Below are 24,603 nucleotides of genomic sequence, written 5' to 3' on the forward strand. Positions count from 1 at the left end.
GGCAGGGGCATTTCAAACACTTTGTAAAAACCTTTATGATGCACCAGACGAGGCACAAAGTGTGGCAAAAACCAAAGGGATTTTTAAGGATCTTAATTTGGCAAAGCTAACTCAGGCAGAGGCTGAGTATTTAAAAGCTCCAATTTCAGAAAGGGAAATAGAAGAAACCATCAAATCTTGGGGGGGGGGGGGACATGTCCCCTGGGCCAGACAGATCCCCCTGCAAATTTTACAAGTTCTTTGTGACGGAGCTTAGACCAAAACTTTGTGAAGTCTTTAATCAGAATCAGAATCAGAATCAAAATCAGAATACTTTATTCGTACCCGAGGGGAAATTGGGTAGCAATTCAACTATGCTGTCTTTAATAACTTTAATAATAATAACAACTAATGAATAAATGATAAATAATAAATAATAATAACTTTTTAATAATAATAACTTTAATTTAACTAAATTTAAGTATGCCTTAGATGAAAATTACCCACCCAAGAGTTGGTCAGAGGCTATAATATCAGTAATTCATAAAGAGGGGAAAGATCCGCCAGAGTGTGGCTCCTATAGACCAATCAGCCTACTCTGGAATGATGCAAAGATTCTTAGCTCCATACTGGCGAATAGGATGCAGCGATATCTAAGGAAATTAATCAACCAGACTGGCTTCATACTAGGACATCAAGGAGCAAATAATATTAGAAGAATTTTAAATTTACAACCAGTGGCAAGAGACTCCTTCCACCTTTCAATGCTTCTTAGTCTTAACACAGAGAAAGCATTTGAAAGGGTGGACTGATTTAAATTACACTATGGAACAAATGAGATTCAGTTCAACCTTTATTAGGTGGATTAATACTTTAAACAAAGATCCTATATCTAGAGTTAGGGTGAATGGCTACTGCTCTGAATTTTTCAAGCTTAAGAAAGGTGTTCGTCAAGGAAATCCAGCCTCACCTATTCTGTTTACTCAGCACCACTAGCTGACTAGAGGAAATGATCAAATTGAGGGGATAGTAGATGGGAGGGGGTTCATGATGCACAAATTAGCATTGTTTGCAGATGACATTGTTTTGTTAATAAGAAATCCATTATCGACAATACCTGTTATCATGCAATATATGAGAAACTATGGAGAAGTTTCTGGGTATAGGGTCAATGAAGGGAAACTTGAAGTAATGATGATCACAGGAAGTTTGTCCCAACAGTTAGACAGAGAGCTGAAATTCAGATGGTCAAAGGCAGGCTTTAGATACTTGGGGGTCACTTTGACTAATAACTCTTCTCAGCTATACACAGCCAGTTACGATAAACTCATTTCTAAGGTCAAAAAGGATTTGGCAAATGGGAAATGCTTCCCCTGTCTTGTGTTGACAGGGTGGAAACTATCAGGATGAATGTATTGCCACGGCTGCTTTTTCTCTTTGGCTGCTTTCCTGTAACTGTCCTAGTATCTACATTCAAATTCCTGGACCGACTTGTCTCCAAATTCATATGGCAAAATGAAAGGTCCAAGTAAGACTCAAAGTTATCTGCTCTCACACAGAGAAGGGCGGCTTAGCTTTGCCTCATTTCAGAAGTTACTACAAGGCATCACAACTTAGAATATTGATCTCATGGATTAGGTTAGATGTGGATACAAAATGGGTGCACAAAAGCAAGGCTCTGTAACTAATGTATCAATTTCTGTTCTCCCCTTTCTAAAGACAAAGGTATGGTGGAAACTTAAGTTACAGAATGAATGGGTAAATTATACATTAAAGGTTTGAGAGAAGATAAGAAAAACATTTAATCTGTGTCTTTATCAAGGGCAACAAAAGTAGCTTCTATTTGCAACTTTTTGCCTGCCAAACTGGGCAGTTGTTAAATAAAATGGGTGGAGAAAGGTCTGACGACAGTAAATCAGTTATTTGAAGGAACGACTCTCAGGGCATTCTGTCAAATTCAGGCCCAGTTTGTTATTGCATCTATCCATCCATCCATTATCCAAACCACTTATCCTTATTCAGGGTCGTGGGGATGCTGCAGTCTATCACAACAGTCATTGGGTGGCAGGCGGGGAGACACCCTGGACAGGCCGCCAATCCCTCACAGGGCTCACACACACACACACACACACACACACACACACACACACACACACACACTTAGGGACAATTTAGTACGACCGATTCACCTGATCTGCATGTCTTTGGACTGTAGGAGGAAACCGGAGCACCCGGAGGAAACCCACGCAGAGGACGACCTGGGACGACTCCCCAAGGTTGGACTACCCTGGGGCTCGAACCCAGGACCTCATTGCTGTGAGGCGACCACGCTAACCACTGCACCACCGTGCTGCCCATCTAATGATCTGTTTATACATTTTCTGATACAACATTTATTTGGTGACACACAAGGAATGGAACAAGATTAAAGAAGTACCAACCAATTTTGAACAGTACTGGATTGAAATGGTTGAGAATCAAATACACTTGAGGAAAATATTATCTTGTCTATACAGTAGGATTTGCATGGATTCAACAGACAATACTAATAGGAATTGGAGGTCAACACCGTAATTGAAGATGAGGAGTGGGCGAGGTCCTGGATGTCTTGGCATAAATGCTTCAGTAGCCCAACTTGGAAATGGTTGGAATTTGAGATTGAGATTTTTTTAAAAACACCAATATCCAACTATGACAGTAAATCTAATCCTCTCTGTTGGAGAGGATGCTGCTTAATAGGAGACTTTTCCCATATTTTTTAGGACTGTCCCAAACTCACGTTTATTGGGAGAAGGTAAAAAAGGAAATAGGAGAAATTGTGAACTTATTCTGTCCATTTGAACTACATTAACACAGTTGATTCTAGGCAATGTACCGCTAAGGGAGTCTGGGAAAACAAATTATATATGCTCAGAGCTCTTGTGTTAACTGCCCATAAAATGATTACAATAAACTGGCTTAAGCTTCACCCACCTGCCTTGGACAATGGACCCAAAGACTTAAGGCTGTGAACTGTATGGAAAACATAACCGCAAGACTAGAACTCCATAGGGACGTTTATTTAGAAAGACGGTCTTCTGTTATATTGTACTTAGCAAAGTGAACATACTGTGAACATTGAATTGGAGAATTTGGGGTGAATGTGAAAGTATGTATAACCTATCTTGTGTCTTTGTGTTGTTACTTATTTTTTCTTATACCAATATTTGTGTGTAAAGTTGTGTGGAACTTATGTCATGGATCTTGTTTAAATAAATATATATAAAAAAACCTTAAGGAGAAGCTTTGGGGGCTTGAAACTGAATATTAACTTATTGCACCTGCATCAAAGCATGGATTTTGCAGTTTGGTGTAAACAGATAAACAAACTAATTGTTAATTTTGTGTTTAAATCTTTACCATTTTAAATTTCAGTTATATTTCTCTTTAATCGATTTATTGAGCAGGTTGAGGTGTTTTTAGGCTCCAGTAATTGGAATATCTGTTTGGGATAAACCCAATGGCACCCTCCATCCCCCTCCTCCCTGTATCTAAACCATCTCCTCTTCAAAACCCACCACGACATCTCTTGGCACACTCACATCTACGCTGGGATTATTGATGGTAAATGCTTTTGTTTTGGGTGAATGGATTGTAAACCATAATGTAAACCGGAACTTGCCTTATGAATGGTGTCAATTGAATATTAACTAACCTTGTGTGATGAGGGTCGGTCCACATTTGGATTAAAGGAAACTGGGGTATCGGTGACTGAATTGCCCTTCAGTACTGCCATAAAACACGACCTTTCACATCACAACCTTCCACCCACTGTCTTTTTAGAAAAACCTTCCTGCTGATAATGTTTTCTCTACACTTGCTTGTACTCATGTATGGTTGATAAACACAAAGTCGACAAAGGCACAAATCAAGTCAATTCACAAAGTGTTAAGTTATGGCAGGTAACTAAGAGCCGCATGTCGGCATGTTCCTTGCAGTCTACTGTGCATCGAGGGCATCTACTTTTACTGTTGTTTACAGCATCCTATGTGTGTCCTCCTTGATACTGATATGCTAAAACTCCAGTTACTGAAGCCAGCAGATACAAACCATGGTCATGACACTCTTTTGGTCACTGAAGCTATTAGTTCTTTGGGGATCTTTTAGTTCTTTTAAGTTTAAATTCTACTGCAGTGTATTTCCTGCATCTATATTGCTAGCATAGGGTTCTGTAGATGAAGGTCCTTGCTCGCTGGTGGTCTATAAAGTCCGATGATGACATCTCTCCTCATTAACGGTGTGTTCTTTGATGACTGTAGAGTCCAATTCTTGATCCACAAGTTTTATTGCACATTGAGCATATGAAGTCTGAGTTAGTGGGGGCAGACATGGTTGCGTGTCTCCTCAGTCTTCTCTGTTGTTTTTTCACATTCCTCTCCATTTCCAGCTGTTCTACACCTCTGTAGCAGATCTCCCGCCAGTTGGAACGGTTGATGGCAGCTGGTTCCAGTCTCAAGGGGTCGATACAAAACTTCTTCAGTGATGTTTTTAGCTGGTCTTTGTATCGCTTCTTCTGACCACCTGCGGACCGGCGACCCAGATGAAACTGTCCATACAGGACTTGTGGCAGGCGTTCTTGAGGCATCCTGACGACATGTCCAAGCCAGCACAGTTGGTGTTCAGTGACCGTGGCTTTGATGCTCTTGCAGTTTGTCCTAGCAAGAATCTCGGCATGAGGAACAACGGTCACGCCACGTGATCCCCATGATTCGCTGCGGACACCTTATGTGGAATCACTCCAGCAACCTTACGTGGCGGCTGTATGTGACCCAGGCTTCCAGCTGTATAGGAGAGTTGTGATGCAGGTGGCCTTGTAAATGACAATTTTGGTGTGCAGGTGGAGGTATTTGTTTTGGAAGACCTTACGTCTGAGTATGACGTGTATTTCCTGCATCTATTGCTAGCATTGAGTTCTGTAGATGAGGGGGCTGACACATACACACACACACACACACACACACGTTAAAACACACTCTCTCCCCCTACCTGTAATAGCTGGTATCCCGTGCGCTGGATCAGGGCTCTGAGAGCCACCTCCTTCTGTGTCCCCGCCAATCCGTCCCCCACTTTCTGATTGGATTCCATTGGTGTGATTGACAGCGATATGTAAATCAGGGAAATTAGGGGTGCTCACTGGAAACAGAAGACGACAGACAAACAGTTCACCATGTGTCAGCGGAGACATAAGTCGCAACCAAAACAATGTTTTGTCTCCTATTGCACCAGCGTGTGAAAGACAGTAAGTCGGGGTGCTCAGTAGAACAAAATAGAAATAAAACAAACCATAAAGGAACACTTTAAGAGAGCCCAGACAGCAACAGCTCACTCTGAGGGAGCAGATATGTTTTGCAAGCATGTCAGTGCTTAGTGTCAGAACAACACATGTCTTCTATGTGTAAATCTAAGAAATACATGGGTTAAACATGCACAGGATGTGTCCCACACCACTTCTGACAGCATTTAGAGACACAACATTAACAGAGATGACCTAATATATAATCTGACTACACTGACTTGGAATTTAATTCTTTAGGCCATTTATTACTCTCTTTATCCATCCATTATCCAAGCCGCTTATCCTAATCAGGGTCGCGGGGATGCTGGAGTCTATCCCAGCAGTCATTGGGTGGCAGGCGGGGAGACACCCTGGACAGGCCGCTACGCCATCACAGGGCCAACACACACATTCACACATAGGGACAATTTAGTACGGCCGATTCACCTGACCTACATGTCTTTGGACTGTGGGAGGAAACCGCAACACCCAGAGGAAACCCACGCAGACACGGGGAGAACACGCAAACTCCACACAGAGAACGACCCAGGATGACTCCCAAGTTAGAACTACCCCGGGGCTCGAACCCAGGACCTTCTTGCTGTGAGGCGACTGTGCTAACCACTGCGCCACCATGCCGCCCCATTCTCTTTATATGTAAAGCTATTATTATTCATTGTTATGCATGACACAGAATAAGTCTTGTATATAGGGACAGCTAAGCTTGTTCAGCTGTGTAATGACGCTCTGGGGACCACAATGCATATAAACAAAAGGCATGCATACGAGGATAACACATCTGCAGAGTCTCGCTGTCTGATTTACAACCAGTTCAGCTGTGCAGTTTAATCACCAGATGCATTCCAGCAGTTTCAGTGACCTACTATCACACGTACTGTCATTTTTAAGCCATCCTGAATTATATTTGTTTTACATTTGTAGCCAAGGACCCTTTCTAGACCCCGGCTCATCTGAACGCATTTGTGGTATATATACTACTACAGTTTCTGTTGCTGTGTGGGGATCCAAATGAGGTAATTAAAACGCTAGGGGGTCAGATGCAAAACTAAACTATACTAGTACACTAGTCATGTGGAGACCCAAACATCTTTAATCTCTTTTTTCAAAAATCTCCCCCCCTTTTCCTCCCCAATTGTATCCGGTCAATTACCCCACTCTTCCGAGCCGTCCCCCTCGCTGCTCCACCCCCCTCCACTGATCCGGGGAGGGCTGCAGACTACCAAATGCCTCCTCTGATAAATGTGGAGTCACCAGCCGCTTCTTTTCACCTGACAGTGAGGAGTTTCGCCAGGGGGGCGTAGCGCCTGGGAGGATCACGCTATTCCCTCCAGCCCCCCCCCCCGCCCCGAACAGGTGCCCTGGCTGACCAGAGGAGGTGCTAGTCCAGCGACCAGGACACATACCCACATCTGGCTTCCCACCCGCAGACACGGCCAACTGTGTCTGTAGGGACACCCGACCAAGCCGGAGGAAACACGGGGATTTGAATCAGCGATCCCCGTGTTGGTAGGCAACGGAATAGACAGTTATGCTACCCACACGTCACAAACATCTTTTTTCTGGCACCTATGGAAACACGCCAGCCCTCCGGGGGTCCGTAGGAAACAGCAGTGACCTGTTGGGGATCTACATTGATCGTTTCAAGGTGCACCAATTAAACCCGTTGGGAGGTCATAAAGACAGCAGGCGTTACAGCAGTGTTTTGTATTTGTGTGCATTATAAGGCTGAGGGCACATAAAGGAACATGGGTGAGGGGTAGATTTGGTTCGGCATGATATCTTGTTTTTTGAAGGGGCAAGAAGAGAGAAGTCAAGGTCTTCTCTCTAATCATTGACAGGGCAGCTTCAGCCCATCTCACTTGGCTTTTCACACCGTGTCTCTGGGACACCTCACTTGTCTAAATATTTTACAAGTCTGCACTGCACCTGTGGAGGCTTTGGCTACCAACTTCTCCAAGATGACTTCATATTTGGCTATAATTGTCCAGTGGTTACTGTGAAATGATATTTGAAATGCTGTGACGCATCAGGGACAACGGTATTTCATTAGTAACCATGACAACAAGTCCGCCACGATTAAAGGGGGAAAATTACATTTCCATTCTTGGAAAATAATATTTAATTAATATGGTTCTTACATCCACATTCACAGTACTTCATATCAATCTCATTTACTACAAACAGCATGCACACACACACACACACACATGCACAACAACTAACTACTTTAAGCTAACCCTTTGAACCTCACCAGAAAGGTTGATCCAACGCTAAACAGCTTGTTGCTGCATCTTCACCCATCCATTCTCATGTAGATCACACACACACACACACACACACACACACACAGACACGCATGCACGCACATGCACACACACCAAATGCATGCAAGAGAGACACACGCCTATCACATCTTTCTTTGTTCCCTCTCACTTCAAAGAGAAAGTGAGGGGTGCAAAACAAGGTATGAACACTTCTCCACATCACACACACACACAACAAATCCTACAGGAGGACAGAGAAATAAAGCACTGCTCATTAGGGGAGAGAATGAGACAGAGTGAGCGAGAGAGCAAGAGAGACAGAGACAGTGTGTGTGTATGCGTGTGTTTAAATGTGTATTTGGTGTGACAGAGAGAGAGTGTGAGCAAGCGAGTGAGAGAGCGTGTAAGAGAGAGAGAGTGTGTAAGAGAGAGCAAGAGAGAGACAACAAGTGAGACTGTAAGAGAGAGCGAGCAAGCGAGAGCGAGAGACAGAGAGAGAAAGAGATAGACAGAGACAGAGAGAGAAAGAGAGACAGCGAGAGTGTGAGAGAGACAGAGACAGAAAGAGAGACACCAAGCGAGTGTGAGAGAGAGAAAGAGACAGAGACAGAGAGAAAGAAAGAGACAGCGAGTGTGAGAGAGAGAGACAAAGAGAGAGAGAGACAGCAAGCGAGAGTGTGAGAGAGACAGAGACAGAGAGAGAAAGAGAGACAGCGAGAGTGTGAGAGAGACAGAGACAGAAAGAGAGACACCAAGCGAGTGTGAGAGAGAGAAAGAGACAGAGACAGAGAGAAAGAAAGAGACAGCGAGTGTGAGAGAGAGAGACAAAGAGAGAGAGAGACAGCAAGCGAGAGTGTGAGAGAGAGACAGAGAGAGATCGAGAGAGAGAGACAGCAAGCGAGAGTGTGAGAGAGAGAGAGACAGAGACAGAGAGACAAGAGAGAAAGACAGAGAGAGACAGCAAGCGAGAGTGTGTGTGAGAGAGAGAGAGCAAGAGAGAGAGAGAAATTTGATTTTGATTTTTAAAAAGTAACTTTTATTTCAAAAAATACAATCACATTCAAACCACAAGCAAATAAATAAATATTTAAAAATAAAAGTGAATGACATCGGTTGTGTTTTACTGAGCACAACACATCCCCATGAGCCCAGACAACACTGAGCTGCTGGGCATCTTTCATTTCTCTGTAATAACTGAAGTCGATCATCATCCTGGCCTTTACCATCCTAGTGAACAGCAGCTTTACATCAGTGTCTACTGAGCTGTCCATCTGCCTCTTTCTGCTGACACATATGGCCATTTCTGCTTGTCCCAGGATGAAATTCATTAGTCGACATTTTTCTTTTACAGTTTGTTTAAACTTAAACCCCAGAGTGAACATGTGCTTGGAGAAAACCTCACACCTATCTTGCTGAATAAACTCTCCCCTACCTTGCTGAATAAAAAATAAAAAGAGAGAGAGAGAGAGCAAGAGAGAGAGAGAAAGGAGGAGGAAAGCAAGATAGATGTACGTAAAGACAGATTAAGGTACAAGTCTGAAAAGAGGCAGGCAGGGACTGTTGGGATAGAGGTCATGTGAGATGATGACCACTTCAAAATACACACACAGACACACACAGACACACACACACACAGACACACACACACACACACACACACACACACACACACACACACACACACACTTGAAGATTTATGTAAAGATGGCCTTGACAGGTATTTCTAGTCAGCCTCCTTACTTCTGCTCATTGGAAGGTCATTCTGCTGGTTTTCACTTTTCCCTCTGTTTCTGCCTCAACCGTTTTCCGATCTCTCGTCTATTTTCACTCTAATTTTTTCTTTCTCATTCAACCGCTCTCTCTTTTTCTTTCTTTTTGCCTTTTAACCCCAGATAGTAAATAATAATTTCTCGCTCTCGGGTGGTGTGTGTGGACACACTCTCAGTGACATGGAGGATCTCGGGACGCTGGTCACACAATGGAGACGGGAAGGTGACGACCCCGGCGGAATATCATTATCGGAGACAAGGGACGGAGACGAGAGCGTGCAAACGGCCGCATCCCCGTGCATGATCCGGGTCCCCCCGACTGCGGCACACATCTCATTTTACACTAGTGATGGATGTGGGGAGGGGCAAAAGGTTCCCAATAGGGGAGATAGACTGCCATAAATACCAGCAGGGGGGAACCGTTTCACATCATGGAGTCTACGGGGGGGGGGGGGATATCCTGTACAGATTACAAATTCATTTATCAGCCCAGACAACACAACTGGAGGGAACACCCTTCTATAGTTGATATACTTGACTCCCTTGCCCTGAGCGTTTAAGTATCGCACAGCTTTATTTTGCTTTTCCTTCGATGTTTGTGCACATTTTCCCGCTCAGGAGTGTTAATCTGAACGAACAACGTTCCCTAGGAAATCAGAATTGGTTCTTCTGTGCTCATTTTCCACACACTTCCCTCTCGACTGTACCTTACTTTGCAGGTGCATTCACGGGTAGCTTGTTTCTTTTGCTGAAGACGGCCTTAAATGTGTCCACCTTGTGATATTTAGCTGATATGGTGTAACGCAATATAGTGTGTGACCATTTTCACATGTTGCTGGTCTAGTGGTTTGCAATCTGTGAGTGTCCCAGAGCAAGACAGGTAACTTCCACATGCCCCAGGAACGCTGCACTGCGACAAGAGGTGGAAAGAACATTTTTCCCATGAGGGATGATAAAGTACATAAAAAACCCAAAACAATTTGACATTATGGTGAGCCAAAACATGACGCATATGTGTGTGTTGCCCACAAATAGATGTGTGTGTGTGTGTGTGTGTGTGTGTGTGTGTGTGTGTGTGTGTGTGTGTGTGTGTGTGACATGCTATTCGGGGCATTCAAGTCTGAAAGCGAGAGATGTTCTCAGATCAGACTAGAGCCAACCCCGATCCTGACCCTGACCGCTTTTCTAACGTGAATCCGACTGGATCAGTGATCCGACAGCTCAGCGACATCATGCCAAATGTTGACGTGAGGTTATCTGTCCCTTGCAGAGAACACAAGGAGCCCGCCTGACAGGCTACTGTATGTGAATGGACACTACGGGGTATCCACAGTGAGCTCGACTCCTCTCAGAAAGACAGGAGCTGCCATGGAAACAGCATTTGGGACATTTTAGGTGGTCTCTCTAAGATATCAGCTACCAAATTGTATTTGCCACAGTTTTGCATTTCTATATTGTCTTTGGTAGCAATAGACTTAAGTTGTGTGTGCATTCTTGAATTCAAAACTTGTGAGTTTAATTGGGGTGACTCATCTCTCATTCACCATGAGGATCAAGACGCGACTTTCCTGCTTCCCACCATACAACGGTGGTGGCACAATAGCAAACTGACCATTAGAGATCTAATCCAATCTCATCATCAGCCGCTTCTCCGGGGTCGGGTCGCGGTGGCAGCAAGCTAAGTAGGGCATTCCAGATGTCCCTCTCCCCAGCAACACCCTCCAGCTCCTCCTGGGGGATCCCAAGATGTTCCCAGGCCAGATTGGACATGTAGTCCCTCCAGCAAGTTCTGGGTCTACCCAGGCGTCTCCTCCCAGTTGGATGTGCCTGGAAAACCTCCAAAGTAAGGTGCCCAGGAGGCATCCTAATCAGATGCCTGAACCACCTCAGCTGGCTCCTTTCGACACGAAGGAGCAGCGGCTCTACTCTGAGCTCCCTCTGGATGTCCGAGCTCCTCACCCTATCTCTAAGGCTGAGCCCAGACACCCTACAGAGGAAACTCATTTCAGCCGCTTGTATCTGCGATCTCACCCTTTCGGTCACTAGCCAGAGCCCATGACCGTTGGAATGAAGACTGATTGTAAATTGAGAGCTTTCCCTTCTGGCTCAGCTCCCTCTTCACCATAACGGTCCGGTACAATGTCCGCATTACTACCACATTAGTACCGTTAGAGATGAATTTCCGTATTGCTGCGTGGCCAGTACATTTGACCTAGTTGTTTATGCTAGGAGATGGATGTGCTCCATGCTATATGGCCATGTTGTATCTCGTTTTGATATTTGTCCCTGAGGCACAGATCTGCTGATATAGAGCAAGTATATTTAGGGTTGCATCAGGGATGTTTTATTACCAGTGACTCATTGTTAGTTCTTTCTGAAGCAAGTGAGTTTCCCTGAAAGTTGCGGCACATTTCACACCCCGAATGGACCAATTCAACAAGTTCTCTTAAGGAGAAGTTATGTGAGGGATTTCAAGTCTGAGGATAGGGACCTTACTTTTTTGCCCTGGTAGCTTGTGTATCTGTCGCTTCACAAGCTTACACCCATGGTAAGAGATTTTGCATTTTTTTCATCCGCTGACCCACAATGCCCTGTGGACTCCACGGTTCATGTCCTATTTTCAGGAGTTCACCAGCCCCAAAAGTTTGAAAACACGTGTACACAGTAGTGTTTGGCTATGAGTCAGAACGGTAGGAGTCCTAAAGTAGCAAAGCTCTCCAAGAACTGTTCGGGCAGTGGCCTCTTTCCATGTTAACCACTGTTTAGCACAGCAAATCAAAATGAAATGATCAGGCCTTCATTGCCGGTCAGACAGAGACCCTGTTAACGCCTCCATCTGACAGATGTTACATTCAGACCAGTAACGACAGCTCTGAGCTGTTTTTGTTTCCGCTCATCAGCATCTATCTGTCTTTGTTTTGGTCTGGCACCCATCTCTTTTTCAATTAAAGAGGACTTGATGATAGTGGTTGGATATGTTTTATCTCCTTTTCTCCAAGACTGTTTGGTGCTTTTATGAATACAAGGGAAACAAGCAGAGGTAAATGACATGGGTGGACTATGATACTGCTCCGTGGACACTATCTCTCCCTCTCCCAAGGCTTATCTCCCCTCTCTGCCTCCCTCCCTCCCCTTTTCTGTTCTTTATCTCTTTCTCATAATCATGTACACAGCTTGTTTTGCCCTTTTTCCTGTATTTCTCTGTTTTTCTTTCTCTCTCTCGCCCTCTTCATTTACTTTCTCCTGCAAGTCCTCCCCCTCCCCCTCGTGCTCTCTTCAGGACTGCCTAGATACAGTTTGCATAAACATGATTACTGAACTGTGTGTGTGTGTGTGTGCATGCGCGTGTGTGTCCATGTGTGTGTTATCACAGGGTGATCAGCGGTTTGTCCTACCCCTGTGTTGACCGAGGCTAAAACACACAGTCGACTGACTGACTGTCAGTCTGAAGGCCATTCAGTCGGTCAACCAGCCACTGGCTTTAGCACATCTCCGTATCGCTAGCATATTTGCTAAATGTGCACAAGATCAGACTTATCAATTGAGATGAACCCCTCCACCTTTGCACCATCCACATTTATAACTGAGTGTTTGAAAATCTGTCTTTACGCATCATCCTCATCTACAGTCACATCACCTCTTCATGACCACAATGAACTTTACCAGTGGAATCAATAAAGGGTTTTAGGTGGTCACCTGTATTCACCGGGTCTGTTTATTTCAAGTGCTATCAGTCCTAACGTGTCTTGTGGTTACTTCACTCCTACGGATGATTGAATAAACATCTTCATTTCCCTAACGGTACTTGATTGTCTTGTTTCGGACTGTCGGAGGTGCTCACTGAAAGTGAATGTCATAGTGAACTGGGAGGCTGTAGCTAAGCCATCATGACCCTTGGTTCGAATACAAAATACGACCGCGCAAACAGCAGCTTCAAAGCTCCGGCTGAAGAGGGAATCATCTACCAGAGTTTGCTGTCTGCCAAATTACTTTTGTACCCCTGAGGTTTTCCAGAGTGAGATAAGAGTATCAAGTCTGTCCTTATTGGTGTGTTCTTATTAACTCGCCTATGACAAGGCACACTGGGAAATACGACTCAAATGGTGATTACATAAGGACAAAGAGTCAAATGAATCCTTACTACTGGGAAAATGCAGCTCTGAATGAAGAGCTCTCTGCAGGAATAACAAGTTTGGTTCCAGGGTTATGCTTTGCTCTGTGGCAAATAAGAAATTATGGTTTGTTATTTTCCCTTCATGGGCCAATTTGGCATGAACATAGAAATGTTTTACTGCAAGACAACTTCCTCGGATATCACAGTCGATGTGTCCTCTGGGAGGAGAAAGTGAAAGAGGCTTAAGAAGTGGACTTGTGGCTGAAGGGTTACCAGTTTGAGGCCACGACACTGCAGCTTTTAAATCACACCCATATGTAAACACATGAATATGAAGTAGAGCTGTGGAAAAGTAGAGCACTTCAGAGCCATCCCGACCTTTACCGGAGAAGTTCAGGTTAAAAAAATAAAATTAAACCTGGTTTGCGTCAAAGATATGGAATTGTGAGGGTCTCAGTTCGTTCTTTCAAAACTTTTTCTTTTAAAAAGAGTATATAATAAAGATGCCGTTGACATAACATAAACACTGCATGAATACATTTCACGTCAGCTGAATGGCAGCCAACATACCACGTTTCAGTGAAACGGGCTTCTGTTTGTAGGTCGGTCTAGTCCAGGTCTAACTGGAGTATCTCCACCCCCTTTATATCCTTTACACATTTACACATCCATCACTGTCCTCTACATCTACACACCTTTATATCCTTTATATGTACATGGACACCTCCATCACTGTCCTCTACATCTACACCTCTTTATATCCTTTATACATGGACACCTCCATCACTGTCCTCTACATCTACACCCCTTTATATCCTTTATAGATGGGACACCTCCATCACTGTCCTCTACATCTACACCCCTTTATATCCTTAATACATGCACACCTCCATCACTGTCCTCTACATCCACACCCCTTTATATCCTTTATACATGGACACCTCCATCACTGTCCTCTACATCTACACCTCTTTATATCCTTTATACATGGACACCTCCATCACTGTTCTCTACATCTACACCTCTTTATATCCTTTATACATGGACACCTCCATCATTGTCCTCTACACCTACACCTCTTTATATCCTTTAAACATGGACACCTCCATCATTGTCCTCTACACCTACACCTCTTTATATCCTTTATACATGGTCACCTCCATCACTGTCCTCTACACCTACACCCCTTTATATCCTTTATGGAGTAGACGGAGACAGGCTGAAGATGAGTGATTACTTGCTCTTTAACTACTGCGAAAGCGTTTGTGATGTGGCTATTTGGAGATTAGCTGTTATCTTAAATACGCCATTGATAGAAATGCATCAAAAGGTAAAATTGTTTGCAAGCACATCTTCAGGAATGTAGCTTTAATTTGCTCTAGATAAGTGTGTCAGCTAACTGCCATGGACGGAGATTATGTTCCTTGTTCCCACCCTGCCTAGCCATGTTGGGGTTGGGAAATAGCTGCAGAAGCAAAGGACTTGCAGCCCAAATTTATCGCCTTTGCTCCACAGTGGCTTATGATTTTTGACATAAATGTGAGACAAATAAGTCTACGCTAATTCCTGGTGTGACCTTAGAAACACAATGAAGCACAACAGCAAAGCAAGTCCTTTGTTTCCCCCAAAAATTGTCCCACCATTACTGCTCTCCAGCAGACACACACACACACACACACACACACATACACACACACACACACACACTACACAAGTCAAAGTGATGACATCCTTACCAGTGAACAGCTGCTACCAGGGCATCTCGATCTGGTTCACTCAAACCCATTTTTCCTTCACCTTTACTCTCTCTTTCTCTCTCATCATCTCACTTTATAGTTAATTCCTAATGACTTGTCCTACAAATATCTTTATTGCTCATTCACACCTTCTTTTCTCTCCTTATCTCACCCCTTCTTTCCCTCTATCCATCTAGTCATCTCTGTGTCTTCCCAGTTTATCTAATCTATCTCTGTTCTCCTTGACTACGTCCTTCTTATCTCCCATGTCACCGGCAACGTGCGCCGAACCGCCGCAACTTGATTGAATTAGCTCAGCCCTGCCATCACAGCACTGCAGTACACTCCTACTAACAGGCCGGGATATCTGACCGGGTATTGGGCTGCAACTCTCATCACCGTCGTTTAAGTGTGACTCACCGTTGTGCAACAGTTATGCAGACGGCCCTCGCTGTTATATTTCTATGCAATTACCATACTTGAACTAATAATTGCTTTCATGGTAATGATATGAAAATTCTAGGTGTGATATTAAAATCAGTTGTAAAAAACATAGTAGACTACTGTTTTACACAGGGAAGTGGCAGTCCTGTTTGCTCGCTCAGTCACGTGCACATAGAGCCCCTTGCCCCCTTTTTATGTAGTTTTCTTCCATTGGTTTGTTTGTTTCAGGTATTATTTACTGCCATGATAACATTCAGCAAGCCAGGGTATCCATGTAAAAAAAGAGATAATCCACCTTGTTGAGGAACCAGAGGGGTCCGGTGCCAGCCCGAGACACATCGCTGCAAATTTGTTGATAATTTTGCTTCTTTGCTCCTCAACGTGCAGTTATACTGTAAGGACGCTTTGAATTCCTCACAATGAATCAGTCAGTGAGACAAGGATATGGATGTCGTATTACTGAAAGGTCACAAAATCCATAATACATCAATGAGACAGAGACTGTATCAGTGCAGGGACAAGATACAGGGCTCCTTTAGCTCTGCAGTAAGTCTATAAGGGTGAACTGGTTAGGATCTGTTATTACTTAAGCCTGTAGTCTAAGAAACCTATGGCGACAGACATGGATGCAAGCCCATGAATACTGGGATGGCATCCAGTGCTTTACCTGTGCCCCCTTCCATAGGGTTAGTGGTTGTGTCAGGAAGGGCAATTTTACCAAATCATTATGTGGATTAACAAGACCTTACCGGATCGGTCAAGGCCTGTGTTAACAACGACCGCCATCGGTGCTGTGCCCTCACAGGGTACCGATGGAAACTATCAAATCCGCTGTGGCGACCCCTGGGAAACAGGGAACAAGCCGAAAGAAGAAGAAGTCTAAAAAAACCTATGGAAGCACAATGGTACTAAGAGATTAACTTAACTCATGCAAAATAAACAAGACCCTCATATCTGAACACATTTCAGCTGCACCGGTTGCTCACTGCTATATTTATCGTAATCTAACCTCAATAACCTCGATAATCAATGAGCTAACAGTTTGACACATCCACTCACTGAGACACAATAATCAATAGTTCACTCCTCCTTCTTCTCCTTTTAGCATATTCCCCGTTTCTCAGGAGTCGCCACAGCGGATTTTATAGTTTCCATCAGTACCCTGTGAGGGCACAGCACCAATGGCGGCCGTTGTTAACCCGGGCCTTGACCGATTCGACAGTGAGCCTCGACTGATCTGATATAGTCTTGTCAATCCGCATAATGATTTGGCAAAATTTTACGTTGCCTGCCCTTCCTGACAAAACCACTAACCCTATGGACCCTAATCAATATTTAATCTTACCTAATCTATACTTCACTAATGGGCTAAAATCCTAAATGGGGCTCCATGAAACATTTAATAATTTAAACGTTCATGCCAGATTTTAGTACTGCTGGGTCTCAGCTGCAGTTGCAAAGGTACATCTTCTCCTAAACGGCTCCTCATACAGATGTAAGACTATATCATCTAATTTTTAAGGTCGGTTATCTATCTGGCGAGTGTGAAACTCGGGGTTGCATGTGCCAGGGCCTTCCCACGAGCAGCCTGGCCAAAGTACACCATCTGACACCGCTCCTAATATCTGATAACTTCGAACTACAACCACAGGTACGGCGACAGCTTCAACTCAACGTGTATTTGCAGAAGATAATTGTTCTGCTCAGGGACATTTGGCTTTGAACCCGCTTGGAAGGTTATGGAGAACACCGGCCGACCAGTGTTGGGAGACACCCGAGGGTGTTGAGAGACACTGTAATGACTACGAAGCCCTTTTTCTCTGGAGACACATCCCCCCCATACACCGTTGAAAGAAGGGATGCAAACAGAAGAGGATCCCTGCACCTTTGGGGGGAAGATTAGATGTGTTGTTTATGTGCGTCTGCTCTCTCGTCTTAAAGCTGGAGCTGTCTTTCACAGTAGGATGAGCTTAAAAATATTTAGCTCGCCAATGGCACAAGCATTCAAACAGCAAAGAGCGCAAGGGTCAAAGTCAGAGGACAGAAATACTGTGAAGATGGAGGAAAAAATGCATTGCACATTTATTTATTTACACCCTGAGATTGTGTCTCGCACCTAAGTGGTTGTCGGTCCCCACCACCAATGCAAAGCCAATGAGCTGGTAGACATGATGTAAACTGGCATGTCCACACACATCACACTAATTTGGCTTGTTCAGTATCAAGTGTCTTTACCAATCTTTTACCAATCCTCCACCCTCCCTAATGGGCATCGCTCCGTGCCTTGGTGAGTCAGTAAGTCACCCTTAACCTCCTTCTCTTCCTCCCTCCCTCACTCTTCCTCTCTTTCAGCCCTTTTCTTGTCACGGCTCGAGCTGAGACCGACCGAGCGGGCCGGGCGAACAACAACTCTCAAAAACATCCACACTTTGTCTATTCTCCCCCCGCAGCACTTTCTGTTCAGAATTGAAATTTGACCAAACTTCTCAGCAAAAATGCAAAAACTTACCTGAGCAATTTCAGAGATCACCTCCCACCGATCAGAGCTGTGTCATTCTGAGAGCTGCGGGTGTGTGTATGAGTGTGAGTGTGTGTGTGTGTGTGTGTGTGTTGACGTGTCACTGGGGGCCACAGTCCCCGTGTGTTTGTCTCTGTGTGTGTGTATGTGTGTGTATGATCACATCATATCAAACTCCAAAGGTTCACTGTCCTGGTGTTAGCTTTACGAGCCAGTGAGGGTTAATGGTTAACATGCAGCTATCTCTCTGTGTATGGAGAGAGAGAGTGAGATAGAGAAAGAGAGAGAGAGAGAGAGAGAGAGAGAGAGAGAGAGAGAGAGAGAGAGAGAGAGAGAGAGACGGAGAGAGAGAGTCGCTTGCTCACGCTCACATGCACACAAAGAGATAGGCCCTTTCAAACACACACACACACACACACACACACACACACACACACACACAGAGATAGTCTTCTTTCTATCACACAATTGCATGGACACTAAGACAGAAGGAACCCCACACATTCATGATTATGAGGTGTGGTATACATACATACATACATACATACATACATGCAGGCAGAGAGATGGCCACCTACAACACAAACAGCAAGCATGATTGTGTGTGTCTCGTTTGTGTGCTTCTTTATAAGCCAGGAGGCCTTTGACCAGGAGTCACCCTTTTGACTGGAATGCTCTCGAAAAGACTATTCACCTACTGCACTGCACTGCACTGCGCGCACACACACACACACACACACACACACACACACACACACACACACACACACACACACACACACACACACACACACACACACACACACACACACACACACACACTGTGAGGTCTCACCTAGAAGGACGCCACTGGGAGTAGTCCTGATCTCCAGTACTACCACGCCTACCTCAGGCAGACCTGGAGAGACCACCAAGCTGCAGCTCGTAGGCAATCACTTTACACAAGCCGAGAAGACCAAGACTGCGGGGAGAAAGGGGAGTAGAGCGGAGGGGAGAAACATGAGTACGCCTTGTTGAAAAAGGAGATGTGGGTTTTTGAACATATTCCGTGACAGAGGCATTGGAGGAAGAGTGACCCTGGCAACCAGACGGCGGAGTGAGCGACGACCACAGACAACGGATGAATGGCAAAGGCGGCTTGGCACCTTGGGTCCCTCTTGTGTCTCACCCCCTCTCCTTTCTGTCTTGCAAAGCGGCCCCTGTTAAGTCTGCCAGCGCACTGTAAAGAAGGACCTCAACCAGGAGGAACCTCAGTTTGATTCAGACCCCCTCCCTGCCCTACCGTTTAATTAATAATGTGTATCTGAGTTTTGCAACATTAGTTTGTTCCCATCAGGCATGTTTCTCAGACCGGGAGCCCACAAAACAAACAAACACACACACACACACGGCAAAGTGTTGACATCATTACCAGTATACATATATATGGTAGTCACCTGTGAGCCTGAGTCAAGAACTGAATTACACTGGATTCCTTCAATAGTGACGTCAGACAGCAGTGCATCTTGGGCCAAGAAGCTACTGAGGAGCTCATCTTCGCTGGACTCTATCTGTTCACATTTGGCTTTTCTTGGTTTCTATTTCATCTTGGACTTTGATCTCTTGTCTGTGGCTTCAGTATGTCCCTCTACTGGAAGCCGGTCCAGTTTAAAGGAAGTCCTCTTTTTGCTCTCCATTCGTTTTGCCTGGCTTTCAGTTCTTTGTACTTTTGGTCAACAGCAGCTTTGTTGATAGCGTTCTCACATACCATGGCTATGTGGCCATCTTCACCATATCTGAAGCAGAACCAGGTTCTAGGCTGAGGGTTGGATGTTACCTGGTGAATTTGTGCCTCTAAAATTATTTTTTACTTTATGTATATATATACACTACCGTTCAAAAGTTTGGGATCACCCAAACAATTTCGTGTTTTCCATGAAAAGTCACACTTATTCACCACCATATGTTGTGAAATGAATAGAAAATAGAGTCAAGACATTGACAAGGTTAGAAATAATGATTTGTATTTGAAATAAGATTTTTTTTACATCAAACTTTGCTTTCGTCAAAGAATCCTCCATTTGCAGCAATTACAGCATTGCAGACCTTTGGCATTCTAGCTGTTAATTTGTTGAGGTAATCTGGAGAAATTGCACCCCACGCTTCCAGAAGCAGCTCCCACAAGTTGGATTGGTTGGATGGGCACTTCTTTGAGCAGATTGAGTTTCTGGAGCATCACATTTGTGGGGTCAATTAAACGCTCAAAATGGCCAGAAAAAGAGAACTTTCATCTGAAACTCGACAGTCTATTCTTGTTCTTAGAAATGAAGGCTATTCCATGCGAGAAATTGCTAAGAAATTGAAGATTTCCTACACCGGTGTGTACTACTCCCTTCAGAGGACAGCACAAACAGGCTCTAACCAGAGTAGAAAAAGAAGTGGGAGGCCGCGTTGCACAACTGAGCAAGAAGATAAGTACATTAGAGTCTCTAGTTTGAGAAACAGACGCCTCACAGGTCCCCAACTGGCATCTTCATTAAATAGTACCTGTTAGAGCCTGTTTGTGCTGTCCTCTGAAGGGAGTAGTACACACCGGTGTAGGAAATCTTCAATTTCTTAGCAATTTCTCGCATGGAATAGCCTTCATTTCTAAGAACAAGAATAGACTGTCGAGTTTCAGATGAAAGTTCTCTTTTTCTGGCCATTTTGAGCGTTTAATTGACCCCACAAATGTGATGCTCCAGAAACTCAATCTGCTCAAAGAAGTGCCCATCCAACCAATCCAACTTGTGGGAGCTGCTTCTGGAAGCGTGGGGTGCAATTTCTCCAGATTACCTCAACAAATTAACAGCTAGAATGCCAAAGGTCTGCAATGCTGTAATTGCTGCAAATGGAGGATTCTTTGACGAAAGCAAAGTTTGATGTAAAAAAAATCTTATTTCAAATACAAATCATTATTTCTAACCTTGTCAATGTCTTGACTCTATTTTCTATTCATTTCACAACATATGGTGGTGAATAAGTGTGACTTTTCATGGAAAACACGAAATTGTTTGGGTGATCCCAAACTTTTGAACGGTAGTGTATATATATATATATATATATATATATATATATATATATATACACACACACACACACACACACACACACACACACACACACACACACACACACACATACACCCCATCATCATTGGCGGTCACTTGGGGTCATGTATGACCGTCCTCCCTCTGGGTCCTCAGGTGGGTGTTGAGGCTGAACCTGGAGCCACATAATAGGAGGACGCCTGCACGTGAGCGCTTTTTACATGGAGTGGCTGATGTGCCTGCAGCCATGGAGAACCAAGACGATTGGGGACCCCCCCTCCCCATTGCAGCCTTCATCCACCTTCACTGCCGTTGTGACCTGGAGACGTCTTCTGCCAGTTCCGTCGGCACACACACACAGCCTGAGTAGGCAATGACTCACAAATTGAATGAGTTGAGACATGGAACAATAATTGGTACAAAACCTCCAACATTTCATCTCAAACGTAATTAACATTTTATCTGATACTTCCGGAGACGTTTTTTCTTTATTTCATCGTAATGAAACATCCATCCTATTGTGTTGTACTTACTGAGACAGTATTTGGCATGAGATTACTAAGAGTAGAGGTGACACTGGAGAGAAGCTCTTGGGGAGAGACTGGATCCCTGGGCCATAGGGTTAGATGTGTATCCAGGGGAAGAGGGTATTAACCCCTACACCATCTCTGGACACCCCTGAGAATGTGAAATAGGTTAGTGGTATGGAGAGATAGACACAAAATCTAGCGTCTGTATGCAGGGCCGTTGCAAGGGGGGTGCGAGGCCCTGTGCAACCCTGACGTGCGAAGCCTGGCTTCTTCTTGACATGCATGTGCATAAATCACAGTCACACACACGCAGCTATTCTAGTTGTATTGCACGCATAATTTCGGTGCAATACATTTTTAACAAGTAGAATAATACAGCATCATCATGCACATAGGCTCAGCTATGACTACTGGTTTTACATCAAGTCACCTCAGCTGTCACTTTATTTTTGCATGCTGAAGTATGACAGTGTTACAATTCAATATTTCCGGCCTATAGCCTACATTTCATTCAGATTTTAGATAATTTTTCAGACCAGTCAATACATGTAGCCAAGGCTGGAGCTCATACCCCCCCCCCCACACACACACACGCGCACACACCACACCCACCCCATGCCCAAGCCATTAAACCCCAACTTAATTATTTTGAGCTTCCAGTCAAGCTGGCATGTCAAATCCACCAGACCATAATCACACACCTGTTGGTCAAAGGCTGAATAACCAGTCCAGCTGAGCAGGTATGCCTCTACAGCTCAATAGGCCAAGTACTGCCATTTCACTCACAAATCACAAGGCAAGGCAACAACGGATTAAATCATCCCAAGGCAGTGTATGACTCCAGCAATATTTGTGTTCATGGAAAACCACCCAAGCAGACAGCACACCAGTTATTACTGATACATAATAATGTGACTGACTAGGAATAGGCTTACAACAATGCCATCCTAAGGTAATCACACAGCACAGCTGAATGCAGGTTTCAAAATAAGGTTCACTAAGTGAGTTAGGCAACTTCACACAGAACTGCAAATATAGCGTATCCGGAGGGCAACCACAGAAACTGCCGCAGCCGGGACGCGAACCCTTATTTTCCGCACCACGGGAGACAAAGCTAACCGCTCGACTAAAGAATCCGATCCAATTGGCTAAGGGCTAACGTGTCTAGTTATCCATGCACGTTACACTATAAGCAACTTGACAAACTGACTCCAACACAGGCAGTGCTGGAGCTAAAGACTTCCGGGCTAACGGTTTAGTGCTAGATAGCTGAGGCTGTGCATTGCTGCAACCGACGGTAGACGCGTCCAGGCTATGGTTACTACTTGCTAGCTCGACATCCTCCATCGGAATGCCCTCCTCTTCAATTTGTTTAGCTTTTTTTGGAAGAAACCCCCCCCCCCCTACTCACTAGCGGGACATTTTTATTTTGGTCGCTTCTTTCACTTCCTTTCTTTGGGCTTTTGGGTAACGCCGTCCATTTTCTGCTGCTTGGCAATTTTCCCCGCACACGTCTCACTGATACATCCTACCTGATAGTGGGTCAGGTAAACATTGATTCCACTGTCTTTAAGCTTGACTTGGCTTAAGAAAAACTGATCTCGAATCTGTGCAATGCAAGCCACCTGCTCTCTATGCCCACCCACCGTGACCGTTAGCCAATCTAGCCACCTTATTCCGAGCCCTCATGATACCTTGCATGCCCGGCAGTGGCGGCGACAGGGAACCAGGAATTGTGTTAGCCCCACCTTAGCCCCACCACGGAACGACCAAGAAAATTACCGAGCACAATTAGCCAACCCAGCGCCTCCACGTTAGCCTGGCATCGCCAGACCAATTCTCAAACGCGATGGGAAGCTCTCATTTTCGATTTCCAAGCGGGGTTATCAACGGGCGCAGACCAAACGCCGCCGTTAAAGTGATGACATAATTTCCGTAAACAGAACGGACACACGTTCGGATAAATTAGCTTGCTAGCTAGCGCCATTGACATTTATTGTAAGTTGTAATCACTCGTACGAACAATTACGCTGCCAAATATGAAACTCTCAGTACCATATAAAGCGAAAGCAATAAGGTGAGCCGTGTGGTAAGCCAGCTTACCTTCCTTTATTAGCTCAGGTTCAACCCTGAAAAAGTGCAGAGGTGCCCTTGAACCCAACCGGAAACAACGCTGGATCGGATCGTTTGTCTGTCTCCATGTTGCTATGGCCGTTACTATGTGATGACAAGGTACTCTCATAGCGTATTGGATGGACCCACAAGCGCTACATCCAATCAGAGCAACGAAACGTGGGTTTCCGCTTTACTCTGTCACACGTCACGTCACTACGTTACTCACATGAGCCCGCCTTGCAAGTGTGCTTAGCAGAGTGAAATCCAGAGTAAAATCAGCAGCAGAATTTTTTTGAAACTGTGCAAATGTTGTACAACTTCTTCTCCAACCCAGTCGCCCATGACCTGTTCATTATGAAACAGAGTGAAATGGAAACAACTGCACAGCTAGTCGTACTTAAGAACCTATCCGAAACACGCTGGGCATGCCAATATGCAGCGTTCTGATTGGGTGATTATCAAGAGAATGGGTCAAGCGTTGCGTCCTATATTGCGGAGGGCCCTTTTACGCCCCGGTTGCCCATATGGTAGACCCGGCTTTAGCATGGAGCCTACGGTCACATGTACCCGCTAGCTTTAGACACCTGCTCAGCCAATTTATACAGCGATCCTCACAGCGACATATGAAATTCTTTCTTCTTTTTATTTCATTTTATTTTTTTCGTGGCACCCGACTCGTGTGCACGAAATCGGTCGCGCTCGCGTGATTTTTTTTCGTACCCGTTTTTCGA

At 44.6% G+C, this 24,603-nt stretch overlaps 1 protein-coding gene across 2 annotated transcripts in view; it reads right to left on the reverse strand.

Moving 5' to 3' along the window:
* The window catches only part of a1cf (apobec1 complementation factor), a 44,319-nt gene extending 26,073 nt beyond the window's left edge, over positions 1–18,246 (reverse strand). The window contains exons 1-2 of one of the 2 annotated variants that reach the window (XM_056296878.1): positions 18,151–18,246; positions 5,005–5,151 (exon numbers count right to left, since the gene is read on the reverse strand). In XM_056296878.1, coding sequence (XP_056152853.1) covers positions 5,005–5,103 — 99 coding nt within the window. In that variant the 5' untranslated portion in view covers positions 5,104–5,151; positions 18,151–18,246. Of the gene's footprint in view, positions 1–5,004; positions 5,152–15,197; positions 15,439–18,150 lie in introns of those variants that run through there. The other variant, XM_056296879.1, reaches the window with a different exon arrangement.
* Positions 18,247–24,603: the final 6,357 nt, after the last annotated feature.

This window comes from Lampris incognitus, chromosome 17 (genome assembly GCF_029633865.1).
Source record: "Lampris incognitus isolate fLamInc1 chromosome 17, fLamInc1.hap2, whole genome shotgun sequence".
NCBI lineage: Eukaryota > Metazoa > Chordata > Actinopteri > Lampriformes > Lampridae > Lampris > Lampris incognitus.